This window comes from Bombus vancouverensis, chromosome 14, assembly GCF_051014615.1.
Source record: "Bombus vancouverensis nearcticus chromosome 14, iyBomVanc1_principal, whole genome shotgun sequence".
In the NCBI taxonomy this organism is placed as follows: Eukaryota; Metazoa; Arthropoda; class Insecta; order Hymenoptera; family Apidae; genus Bombus; species Bombus vancouverensis.
The window spans coordinates 10,282,513-10,295,722 of NC_134924.1; the positions used below are offsets into that span (position 1 = coordinate 10,282,513).

The window sequence follows — 13,210 nt, forward strand, 5'->3', positions numbered from 1 at the left end:
ATCGGGCCACCCACTTCAGAATAAAAAATGTAATCTAAATTCTGTTGAAATTCTTTGTGAATATTTTGGAAACTAAGTCCGTGCGGCGGTAGCATGTATAGGGAAAAGTTATTAAGAATTATGATCTTGACGACATACTTCAAGGTCAATAAAATCGATGAGGTGCACCTGATTCCGAAAAATTATTAGGAAAACACATACATTTTATTGTGCTGAAACACACACTGAAACGTTCTGTGATGTTACATAAAGAAAGATTATATTCAAAACACTATTCATAGAAGATTTATTAAAAGAAATTATTAATTAATTGCAAACAGCTAAATATCTATATATAAAAAATTAAAGGAATAAACAAAATATTACGATAATATATATAAGGCACTTAGAATCAATAGAATGTTATGGACTATTTCTTGTCGAGATGGGTTGTCGAGTACGAGACGATCGTAAGGATAAACTTAATATACGTATAATATTTAAAACTATTTTATTTGTATTTACAATAAATGCATTTTTAGAATATTTCGTTTTATGTTTCACCTTTTTTTTTGTCAAAATATTGTTGATGTCGAAAGGATAAATGTGCAATAAAGTTGTTTTCTTCATATTTGATAATTCATAAACTGAAAAACAGAATTCATTGAAAATTTGCGTATATAATATCTAATATACGTCAAGCAATAAATATAATTTAATTTTCACAGATACATTATATTTTCTAACGCTCATAACTTTTAAATGCGACTTACTAGATATCAAACAAATGTCACTTACGTTCTTTTGATTCTGGGTGCATCATATTATATTAACGATTTACATAAAACGGAGAAAAAACAAACAATTGAAGTTTACGTACAAAATTATGAATAAAAAAATATAAAAATCAAATTTATTTATCTTCAACATAAATTTTGAAATTTTCTACTTTTATTATCAAATGTAACAGTAAATAGAACGAAAATACTAACTTTAAAAAAAAATCGCAATAGTTGAAAAATTTTAACGATGTTCCAAATTACTTTTGTATACACTTAGGTCGATTAAAGTTCTCGTACGATGCTATCAAGCACGTTCTGCTAACTGCCGTTGACAGCGCTGGTACCACATTTATACATACATATGTACATATGTGCGACTTGTATATAGTTGAAGTATATAATTACACAGATTTCCATTTATCTTGTTCATAGTACATAAAACTAATGTAAATATGTAAAATGTAGCAATACTCGCAAATTTTGGAGTCATTAAATACTTTTCATGGAGAATTATTTTAAATCTTACTCTGAAATTGATATAATAACAGTGTGGTACGCTTAGTATCTGCCATCTCTCATGGACTTTATTGACTTTTTTCAGAATCACGTACCTTGTTTAATGCTTCTAAGACGATAAGAATATAGTTATAAAGTATAATATAAATGTATGATTTGCTCAATATGCTTGCGATAGTGATGCAAAAATGAGACAAAGCATATCAGGAAATACGTTCTTTTATTAACATTACATATTTTATTATTTTACGTTTTTTTTTCTTTTTTTAATTAAATATTTAGAAAGCAAACGTCATTTTTTAAAGAAATTCGTATTTATTTCTATCAATCACGTAAATTTGGATACGTCTGGAAATTGTGCGACGTAAGAATACTTCCTTTCTGGCTCGATAGCTTTCGTTTTATTTGTTTTCACGGGTAAAACGTTCATTATATTCGTGGTTAATTCTATAGGCCTTAAAGATCCAAAGAAATCTGTAACTGGTACTTTATCAGGGTCCCTTCTAAATAAATCTTTTCTTACTCCAACTGTTGACAAACAATAATGCTTTGGACAAACTCTGAGCTAGAAAGATAAAAATACGTTAGTTTATTAGTGCAGTAAAAATTGCTTTTTATATAATATATAACTTACAAATTCTCCCAAAGTTTTGGAACTAAAAGGTTCTACTTTTTCCAGAAAATCCAATGCATAATATGTGTATCTATCTATAATGTAAACACCAATGGCAGGATCCAAATGATGCTGTAAAAAGATGGAAGATATTAATAATATTCAGCTAAAACCATATTAACCCCTTGCCGTATTTTAGCGAGTCAGACTCGCGAAGATTTTGGCCCAAACATGAATATCGCGAGTCTGACTCGCGACCAGATATTTAGGCCAAACGTAAACATAACAAACCGAGCTCGCGGACTGTTTCTTTTTGCCCGTTACGATCGTGACTGAATGTTAGTTCCTGTTTACGAGCATCAGTCTGGTCTGTTTCGTCGAACTAAATGGTACAGGAAAGGGTTAATAATTAGAAAATAACTTCAATTACTCACAGAAAGCGAATCTTCTCCCACTAAACTAGAAGCAACTGCTAGAATGTTTGGAGAATAAAACTTCTCATACATTGAACTTGCTTGGCAAGTATCAACAATGAACAAAATTTCATGGTATCTTCTTTTCTGCCACATTTGCTCCAATGCATCTCCAAGTTCTTTACTAGTAATTTCTTCCGAATCTTGGAATTTCAAGAATCCATTTCCGCCATGACCAGTAAGATAAATCAAAATATTAGAACCTTCGTCTGTTAACAGTTTCTTGGATCTTGGTGTTTCTGGTGCTAACCGCCCAGTTAATAATCTCACAAAATTTTCTACAGTAACTTCATAACCTCTGTAATCTACTTCTACATCGTCTCCATAAACATTAATATGTTGCTTAATGTTATTAAAGACAGTAGCAGGACTAGGATTCCTTGGGTTGCATGCCATGTCGTCTGCTATCATCAAAATAATTTGAGAATCTGGTATGCCCAAGCGTTTAACGCTCCTATAAATAGATAACACGTTTGCCACATGTCGATAATTAAACCAAAATCTTGAAGTATCGACTAATACTGCCCAGTTATTTGAATGTCCCGTCTTAGCGAAATTGTCCGGTATCTGTAAAGGTTAGGTTTTCGCATTCGACAATGATACTTTAGAAAATATTATAAAATTAGATTGGAATACGAACCTCCCATGCATAAGTTAAATGAAAAATGCAAAAAGTAATCACAAATTTTAAATACATTTTGATAAAATTTCGTATCACATGAATCCGTATAAAATTTATTATTGCTTTTTATATGCAATAACAATGTGCAATAATCAAATTTTTAAACATAAAATAAAACATGTATCATTTTATTTGACCCGTTTCCATTGTCAATGAGTATTTAATTTTGTCATTACAGTAATCTTTACTACTTTACTACTGTTTACAAACTGTACTAATGAACATAACCTTTGAAATGCGTACTAAGCAGTTCAAGAAGGTGTAGTATTGTCTACCAGATGTCTACGCAATCGAAGCGGTAGGTGCTGCCTCCGTGTCAAGTGAGCAAAATATAATAGTAACGGTTCTCGAACGTTTGAAAATTTGAAGTGACGATAGAAATTTACTTACGTAAAATACAAACGAGATTCAGTGTAAATTTAATGTAGCGTGAAATTAATTATCGACTTCGAAAAGAAGTAGGCTACTTGCAATATGAAATGGTAAGTTTAAAAGTTATACTCTCCTCAATAAATGAAATCAACAGATACGAACAAATCTTTTAGTATATCAGCGAAAATGGTTATGTTGTACAGAATCGAATGAATTATCCACATAACATAAATTTAATTCTTTTTACTTCAAATAATCGTACATTCATTATCACTTCCTATCTATGATACAAAAATGGATGTTGTATGCATGATGTAATATAATAATAAATTAATTAATTTTTATATATAGCACGTCATATATGTATATATATATATGCTTAGTAAATAGATGGTATAGATAGTAAGATAGTAATAATTTTATAAAATATATCATTTTATAAACTAATCTAAAATATATTATTATTAGATACAACATATAAGATAATATAAAATAAATATTAAATACATTCTCCTTAGTAGAATGATTGAACTAATGACGAATGGACTTACATTATAATGGTGTGTTTGTCATATTTTCTGTATATACATAACCTTTAAATCTCGCTTGTTTTAAACTTCGTTCAAAACTGCCTATTAGAATCGAATGTTTAGAAATTTAGAGTCAGTTTCTAAGAATTCAGAATGTTATTTCTTATCGAGAAAAAAAGGTATGATATCATTTTAACACGTCATTAATGGAATTTTCTCGCACACATAATTCTATTATACTTTTGCAATCTTTGACGTAATTTACATTTTTTTCAGTAGTATCGTTGGTCTTTTGGTTTTCATACAGAAATCCGCTGAATGATCAATTATTTTCAATTTCCCGATAGAATTACATACACGAATATATTAACTTCAAAATTCAATTCATATGGAATATTTATAGTAGAATTTTTCAGGAAATTTCCTATTTTTGTCAAAATTAATATAAATAGAATATCGAATGAATATTAAATATGAAAATTGGAAAAGACTGAACTTTTGAACTTTTAAAATATATCATTTATAAAACTTGTGAAATCGTCTATGTCCAATGATCTCTACATTTATGAATCAATGTACATATTATGAAACATCTAATGAATGGAAAAGAAAAGAGGAAGAACTAGAGGAAATAGAGAAATAATTACAGGAAAGAATGATTGCCACGTTATAATAATTTATTTAAACATTTATACACCTATGATGTTCGACAGTCTTGAAAGTAGTTGCTAACCGATATACACATATATATATATATATATGTATATGTATGTATATACATTCACATACATGCATACACACACATATTTATATACACATATACGCGCGGTACATGTATACATAGATCGTTCTCATAAATACATATAGTATGTATACATTATATAAATTCATTTATTTACTCGTTTCATTTATTTATAAGTTAAAACCACTTCGTTACCGTCTAGATAAAGCATTCTCGAAACTTAAGGAATTAATCAATGATTATTAGGCTATTCTGTTTACGTCTGTAGACTTCACGACTGCAGTTTCGATGTTATATACTCTTTACAGTGATTACTGTCGATTATTTTAGGTACACGGCAGTGCATGGGTTCTATCTTTGAAACATTCTGCATTCCTGACTTCGCGTTCCTCCATTTTTCTACGTCTCGCTGAGCGACAACTTCGTAAGTTTTTAAATTGTTTTTAAATTATTTGGAAGCTAAGATACACTTAATTTAATTTACAGCAGCTTCCTACTTTATCATCTATTGTATTCGTCGGTTTGTCTTGTATTAATTATACAGATTTTATGTAAATCATGCGATATGCTATATATCGTACACGTGTTGTGGAAAATCATATGGACAATTGCAATTCTTGAACTCAAGCTATAATCGCAGAGATATTAGTAGAAATTAAAGTGTATGTTGTGTGCTTTAAAAGTCGTGCTACTGTAATTTTCTTGTCACCTTCCTTTTTCTCTTTTTCAAATATGAATCCGAGCTTCGTATTTTGAGAGAGAAAGATTCAATTATTCTGGTTTTTCACCGTTTTTTTCCCTTGTTTCTCTCAGAGAAAAAGACATTACTTTGTTTTTCTCTCTTATCTAATGAAGATTAAACTATATTAAACTATCACAAGTTTAACACTATATGTTTCGACGTAAATGTGGTATGATATTTTTGTATCAACTGTATTTTGAAGAGTGTGATTTGAACTAATTTTTTCATGAACACATTAAATATATCATATACTTCCTAACTAAACACGACAATAAATAAACATTTACAAAATAACTTTTCTGTTCCTTTTTTATACATATAAGTGAAAATTATATTTAGATAATACTTTATACGTTGTTTGAGCTTTTCTTTAAGATATTGTACCGTGTGTTTCATAAATGAAAAACAAAAGTAAGTTTCGTTTCTTAAAGGTTCTACTTACTTTCATTGCGTCACTAAAGATACCAATATAAACGTTCATTTGTTATACATAACATAACATAACTTATGTCACGAGTTTAGGAAGTATATGATGAAATTGCCATTTTTTCTCAAACACGTTTGAAATTATACTCGGTGTCCGCCTCCATTATATATTTATTGTATAGAAATACCTGCGCCTGTGTTTATGTAAATGATATTTATCTTTTATCTCGGTTAGTGCTTAGAATTATTACGAAACGATGTCAGATATTTTAATTATATGCGTTAGTTTCTTACACGAAGCAGCGAAATGGCAACATGTTTAAATCAAGTATCGCAATAAATTAATTGAAAGCACAGTCTTGATGAATACTAACAACGTTATAATTTAATCGAGAATTATAATATTAATCCATACTCCGTTATTAAATAAGTTATTATAGTAACGAATCAAATATAGAATTTATTACAAACGTCTCACTGAAAATGAAGTTCCATAATAATAATATTTAGCGAAAATAAATAGGATATGTAAATCAAATCTCGAAATTATATAATAACAAGCCAATGCAAGATTTTCTTTCCTAAAAACTCAGGGAAACACGTCAAACATTTTTGCCGAAATTTCATTGATAATTTTCTTCTATCTTTCTCTTCTACTACGTTGTCTCCGACTTGATCAAAAGAGAAACAGCGAATGTAGATAATTATCTGTTAGATAATGTTGTTTTTTAGATTGTCTCTTGCTCGACGTTACCATATATTCTCGTATAATATACTGTTTTCCTCTCGTTTCGATGGTCGCCAGTACTCGAATCAACATCTCCCGAACAAAACTTTCGAGCAGACTTTTAAACGCTCGCGAGTTACGAGAGTTAGTTTGAATGAACATCGAAAGAACAATTACGACAGATATTAATGTGACGTGCAATTTTTGGTTCGTACAACGTACTACTGTTAGAATAATCTAAAACTACTAATAGAATAATTTATATTAAATTTATATATATAATACAGGAACTATATTATCGCATATAATTGCGTTTCCATCTAAAAACGATTTCACCGTTCACAGGTAATAGACACTGTTCTTTAAAGCTAAGTGTCACCAACATCTCGTTCGCGTATCTTTTACTTGTTTGTCGTTTCGGCGTTACCCTATGATTTTATCGAATACACCTTGCTTCTAACAACGATAGACAGGTCTCATCGGATCAAACGTCCATTCCGGTTCACGTAGCCTCGAAATAGACGAATAGAATACATAAGACAAAAGCTGAATAGAAATATCCAATACGAGATTGCTCAAGTGCTCGCGTAAATGTCGAAATAAGCATAAATTTATTGCCATTCGAATTCTGTAATACTATCGCACGCGTCACCCTGCAAGAATGAAATTATCCAGCTGGAATCTTTATATTCGATGGTTTTCTTGTCTTCGAATTGCAACGATTCAAATAACATAGATTCTTGTCTTTAAAGTATCGTGTTATATAGATCCTGACGTTCACGTTGTTTTGATATCTAATAATTCTTTTGATTGCAACATATTTGGCGCTGTTACGTTTTCTTGTGTTTTCTTAAGTTTGCGGAAACATGAAAGAATTGTTATCAATGTACTTTGTTTCTTAATTAAACCATTTCACGGTCGAATGTCTGTCATATACACACGTATACGTGTGGTTGTACTTCGACAAGATATTATTTGTTTGAAATTTTAGTACATCAGGTCTTTTTTCAAAAATACATTGACAGAAAATCTGTTTCTATTATTAATAATTGGTTTAAAAAGGACAATTTTCTCTCGGACCAGAAAATATTTGGTCCCGAAAAAATTAATTTTATATTAATACATTAAAACGTTAAAAATGTTTTTTTTATATTTTATATTTCGAAACGAAATCTAATTTTATTTAGAACAACGAATAAATAAAAGAATAACGCGGATGGACAATTATCTATGATTAAAATTATTGTATAGAATTAATGTATATAAAATTATTGTATAATTATTGTAAAATTATTGTATGTAACTAGAATCGCGAATTTTAAATATCATAATCGAAAAATTATTTGCAGTTGTACCGAACGAATGAACATTTCCTGTTTCCGAAACAATAACAGAAAACAAACGACACTTTAACAACATGGTGATCGTTCGAGATGCCAGAGGATCATGTTTCCTTGTATGAATATTTGAGAAATTGTTTCACCCTTCAAGCGACAATTGGCATTATCGCAAAGCAATTCCAATCTTGTATTTTCATGATGCGGGGTGTCGCGACGTTTCCCCCTTTCTTGGAACACTTTTGCGCCTGTCAGGAACGTTAATTGTTTCGTGGGGATAGCTACGGAGCAGTTTGCATTCCGCAAAATCAGTCCCATGGGACAGAATTTAATGAACAAAGAACCGAGCAAGTAAAGTAAAAATGATAGAAAAGAAGAAGGCGATAATACGTAACAATTTAAACAATATATCAAATAGACACGTTTTCTAATAAATAAATTACAAAGAAAAATTGCACAGAATTTTATAAGCTTTTCGTTAAAAATTTCTTCGTAAAATAATAACGATCTTTTTTACATAAAAATTAAACCATTTTGAAAAATATTAAATAACACAGATAACGTTAACAAATTAAAACATGTTCAATTTTAATATTAATAATACACAATATTAAAAACATAATCAATTTCTATCACAAAAATAATAAAAAATTCTTCAACAATCTTTTCTGGATAATTAAAAATTCTATATCTCCCATGCAGTGTTTAATTTTTCTTTTAAAGAAAAAAAACTCGTTTAATTTTAACTGGCCATTCGAAGAAAATCATACGCCAGAATATCGTATGAATAATTTAATCAGGACCATTCTATCATTCTTCGTTAAATTGTCTTATTCATGGATCTTTTTCTTCCTCTATATTCCTATTAATTTAATCGCATAGTAGCTGATAACTAACCTGGTCATAGTGATGAAAAATGATACACGTAGAACGTTGACAATATCGGAAAAAATGTGAGATACGTAACTGTAACCAATAAAACGCAAGCGAATAAGCAGAGAGCTGTTAACGTAAGCGAATAAGCAGAGCTGTTAACGCAAGTCGTAAAACTAACATAAATTAAGTACGAATATTATGGGAATTCTACTGGCGCCAGACTGGAGGCATTGAAACGATTGGAAATGGTGCTGTCTGATATCGAAGATATGGTCTGTCTAATATTGTACATGTATTTAAGAACACGTAACTTAAACGCACGATCGTTAAATGCCATTTCTGAGCACAAAGTGGTTTCTGGTCGATGCGGATAAAATTATTGATACATACACGGTAGTGAAAATGAAACGATATCAATATGGAATTCTAGTTATCATTTAAGAATCAGAAATATCGTATAATATTACGTTGAATGTGGAATGAAATTTTGTCGATTTGACGAAAAGAAAAAAAAATATTATTTAACTCATCGAAGACCAAGAAGCGAGAGAATCTGTAAATTTTTAAAGAAAATTTTTGAACTGCTACGAAATTTGAAAAAATCGTACTGTTTTGATAATTTATAATCCTTGTTGCGTTTAGTATTTGTTTCTTTAGTATAAGAAATGAACGAATGCTAGTGATTGTTAACAAGTGATCCTTGTGAGTTAATCCTGATTCAGCTTGGTCGTTTATTATGATTCCACATAGTATATGCTTGCATCACATAAAATTGAATAATACTGATTCGTTCAGAATTAATCTTCTATCTGAATTTTAAAAGGAAAGGAACATAAACTCGATCAGAATCTTTTAGAAAGTAACTCGCATTTCGAAGTCAGCATTTTCTCTTTAAAAAAAATGTAAGCTAAATTTTAAGATGATGGAACTTTCGATTTTAATTTCTCATAATTAAACATCTGTTTCTTTAGAGTAGAGATATCATCCTCCTTTTTTCTGGAAAAAATTTTCTCACAATGAATCTTTATCAATTTTATAAAATTATTCCAAGCTTCAACATTGATAATTATATAACCAAAGAGAACAGGCAAACATGCTCAACAAGAACTAATAATAGATCATAAATTCCACAAATTAGAATAAATAATTCCACATAGAAACAGTTACAATAAATAAATAAATAAAATCATCAAACATCACCTATTCTCTTTTAGATGAAATTAAAATCTCTGCTATAAAATCCATTAACACATCGCGTACTGTAATTTCATAAATTACCGTCGATCCCATAAGCTTCGTTAAATTTAATTTCACTCTCCGCTTTTCAGTCTTTCCTGCCTCTTTTTGAAAATCTTTTTCATCGTTCCACCGCTCTACTCTATTAACTTCGTAACGGATAAATATTCATGCATACATCATGTCCCCACACCGGTTTTCTATTTTCTTCCTTCCTCTTCAAGGACGCAATTTCAGTGAAAAATTCCCGTAACTTTTCTAATGCGCGCTGTGCGACTACCTGGCGAGTTTTATCACGGACAAATATTTTCTAGCTGAACGTCGCCGGTATACGATACCTGCAATTTCCTTATTGCATTCAGTTTTAACCTCTAAGATTTTATTCAGCCATCGTTGTGCCTGGTTTTCTTCGAATAACGTTTGCGCTCGAAGCTTCAACAGCGTTTACGCGCTTCGACATGATCATATTTTCGTGATTTAATCTTAACCCCTTGCCTCACGATTTATTTACTTTATTTTTGTTCAGTTCGCGTTAATTAATAATTATGAAATTGTCGATCTACTTATGAAATTAAAATTAAAATGGAAAATACAACGTGCCTTTGTTGAATGTCGGTCATTTGTCGTATCACGAGTGTTACACGATATTATAAGGCAAGAGATTAACCGATTAATGGCCAACGTTATCCACGATGTGTTAACGAAGAAGCAATATTTCAATAAAGTGTAACTAGTTTGCACGATGTAACGATAGCCAGCCAGTTATGCGAATTAAAATCGTAAAGATAAATTCGGCCGTCTGGATATTTGTATGAAGTGACTGTGATTAATAGACTGTGGATATTTATGCAAATTCGTATCTTATAAACACGACTAGAAAAATGGAACCTAAGCGGAGAATTAGTTGAATATTTTATATATTTTCTGTGTATTTTTACATCTTTAAATTTCTCATAAATGCATAAAAATCCGCGGTCTAACGATTAGTCCTGCGAAACTTGCTTAAGTCGTTTAAGCTTTCGGATTAGCTCCGTATTCTTTGAGTTCCTAAAATGATCTACTTACATAATACTCGTCGAACCATAGTAAGCACATGGATTGATTAATTTGAAAGTTTTCTCGAAAAGATCATGAATGGTTATTACTCATCGACGTCATTAACACTTTCGCGATTATTTTATGAAAACGAATGTTACATACATCGTCAGGAGCCAATACAATTGTATGGCTGTAATTGGTTAAAGCGAATTATTATTACGATACATGTAACGAGACAGTTTAAACGATATTAGTGAATGAATGTTGCTGGATTAGTAAATGTTACTCTTTAGTATCGATGAGAGATTTACGATCCTAACGTTAAGAAATAATGTATAAACGTAAAGTAAACGTGCTATGTACAGAATTCTACAATATTAAACGGCAGTCGTGGCTAAAAACGTGCATGGATGAAAACATTGAAAATAATAATAACATTACGATAATAAAAATATTACAAGCTTACTTTTCACGTACTTGACTTGTATCGCGTTACTATCTCCGTATGATATAAATGTATTTTATATACGCGTTGGTAATAAAAGTTCACGTTACACCGTGTATCCTGTTAAAATAAGAAAATTAAAAAGCTGGTATTATGTTGAAGTTTTGAACACGATTTTCCAATCAGACTTCGTTTATTCATATTATTTCGAACAATAAATTAATTAACATTATAATAAATTAATACAAAAGAACACTGTGGTACATTATCGATTAAAACTGATCCGAATAAAAATAACGCTAAAAAGGCAAAAGAAAGAAAGCAGATGACGAAACAATACTTACAGCAATTTACAACTTCGCTTAATTCGTACACTATCTATATTATAATAGTGATTTTCATCGACCGGAGTTAACATATACACCAACATTGTACTCTTAAAAACATCGGAGAAACACTTTATCTTTGTAATAAATTCACCAATGATACTTCTAAAATACCTTTTTCACAGAAAGTACTATGGAAATTTTAAAAATTCAGATATTTTTCTATTCGAACAACCGACAACACTATCAAACGTTCTCAAAATGCGAAATAATCAATTTCTTACGCAATTGTCTGCGTCAAACTCGTGAAATACTTATGTACACCGAGACAATAGATACAAACCTGCACGAATGGCTCCCGACTGGTAGCAAATCGCGCGCTTCGATCACGAAAGTGTTAAATTAGTCTCGATTCGCCAGTTTTCCGCTTCCTTTCGAATGAAAAAAAAAAAAAAAAAAAAAAACAAAAAGAAATCGTCACTTGTACGCGAACGAACCTGCGAAACCTCGAAATCCTCCCGAAAACGGAGAAAAGAATACTGATCTGCCCTTAATCTACATTATCCGGCACGAATCTCGCCGCTCGTGCATCCACGCGATTTTAATGGCGTTCATATATGTACGCTCTTGTATAACCTGCGAAGAGGAAGCGCGAACATGTCTGTTACGCGTCGTTCCTCGAGTTCTCCGGAAGTTCGAGCGGAAATTCACACGATATCTCGCGTGACATTTCCTTAATACGATCTAGATCGGTTCTAGAGAATTGGACGCGGTAGTCGTCTGATTCTTTCACGTTGAATTTTATTCTTCGATCGATTTTATTCGATCGCCCACGTCGATCGTTCGTAGATCCGCGAATTGATGAATTTTAACTTATTATTCTTCGATCGGCCACGTAGATCCGCGAACGAATGAATTTCATCTGATTACTTTTCGATTATCCGCGTGGATCGTTCGTGGATTCGCGAATGGATCGGAGGATATCTCTCCGTTTGCGACACGTTTCACCTATCCGCGTGGTTCCTTCGAGCGAGCACCTATGGAGAAATCTACGACTCGTGTCGTGTTGGCGAACAGGATCGACCGATCGATCGATCGATCGCGCGCTACGACAACGCCAAAGAACGATGCGTCTGCCCGTTGTACGAGAGGGATTCGGCGTCCTCGAATCTCGCGTCCTCATCCGCCAGATCGACGCCGTAGTTGCTCGAGGTGTTGTCCTCCTCTGTAACAAAGAGCCAAAGCAAAAGGGTGGTTATTAAATTAAAGCCTGTTCGATATATACCGCCTCCGGGCATGCCACGCCGATTTCGATATCTCTCGATCTTCTACGGAACTGCTGCGAAACCGATGCTATCTTCAACTGAC

General features: G+C 31.6%; 1 protein-coding gene across 1 annotated transcript in view; it reads right to left on the reverse strand.

Moving 5' to 3' along the window:
• Positions 1–1,480: 1,480 nt before the first annotated feature.
• Positions 1,481–13,210, reverse strand: part of LOC117155311 (uncharacterized) — a 69,862-nt gene continuing 58,132 nt past the window's right edge. Inside the window, exons 6-11 of the mRNA XM_033331162.2 lie at positions 12,950–13,067; positions 12,017–12,033; positions 3,004–3,107; positions 2,325–2,930; positions 1,912–2,022; positions 1,481–1,842 (exon numbers count right to left, since the gene is read on the reverse strand). Of these exons, the coding sequence (XP_033187053.1) occupies positions 1,606–1,842; positions 1,912–2,022; positions 2,325–2,930; positions 3,004–3,107; positions 12,017–12,033; positions 12,950–13,067 (1,193 nt within the window). The 3' untranslated portion in view covers positions 1,481–1,605. The remainder of the gene's footprint in view (positions 1,843–1,911; positions 2,023–2,324; positions 2,931–3,003; positions 3,108–12,016; positions 12,034–12,949; positions 13,068–13,210) is intronic.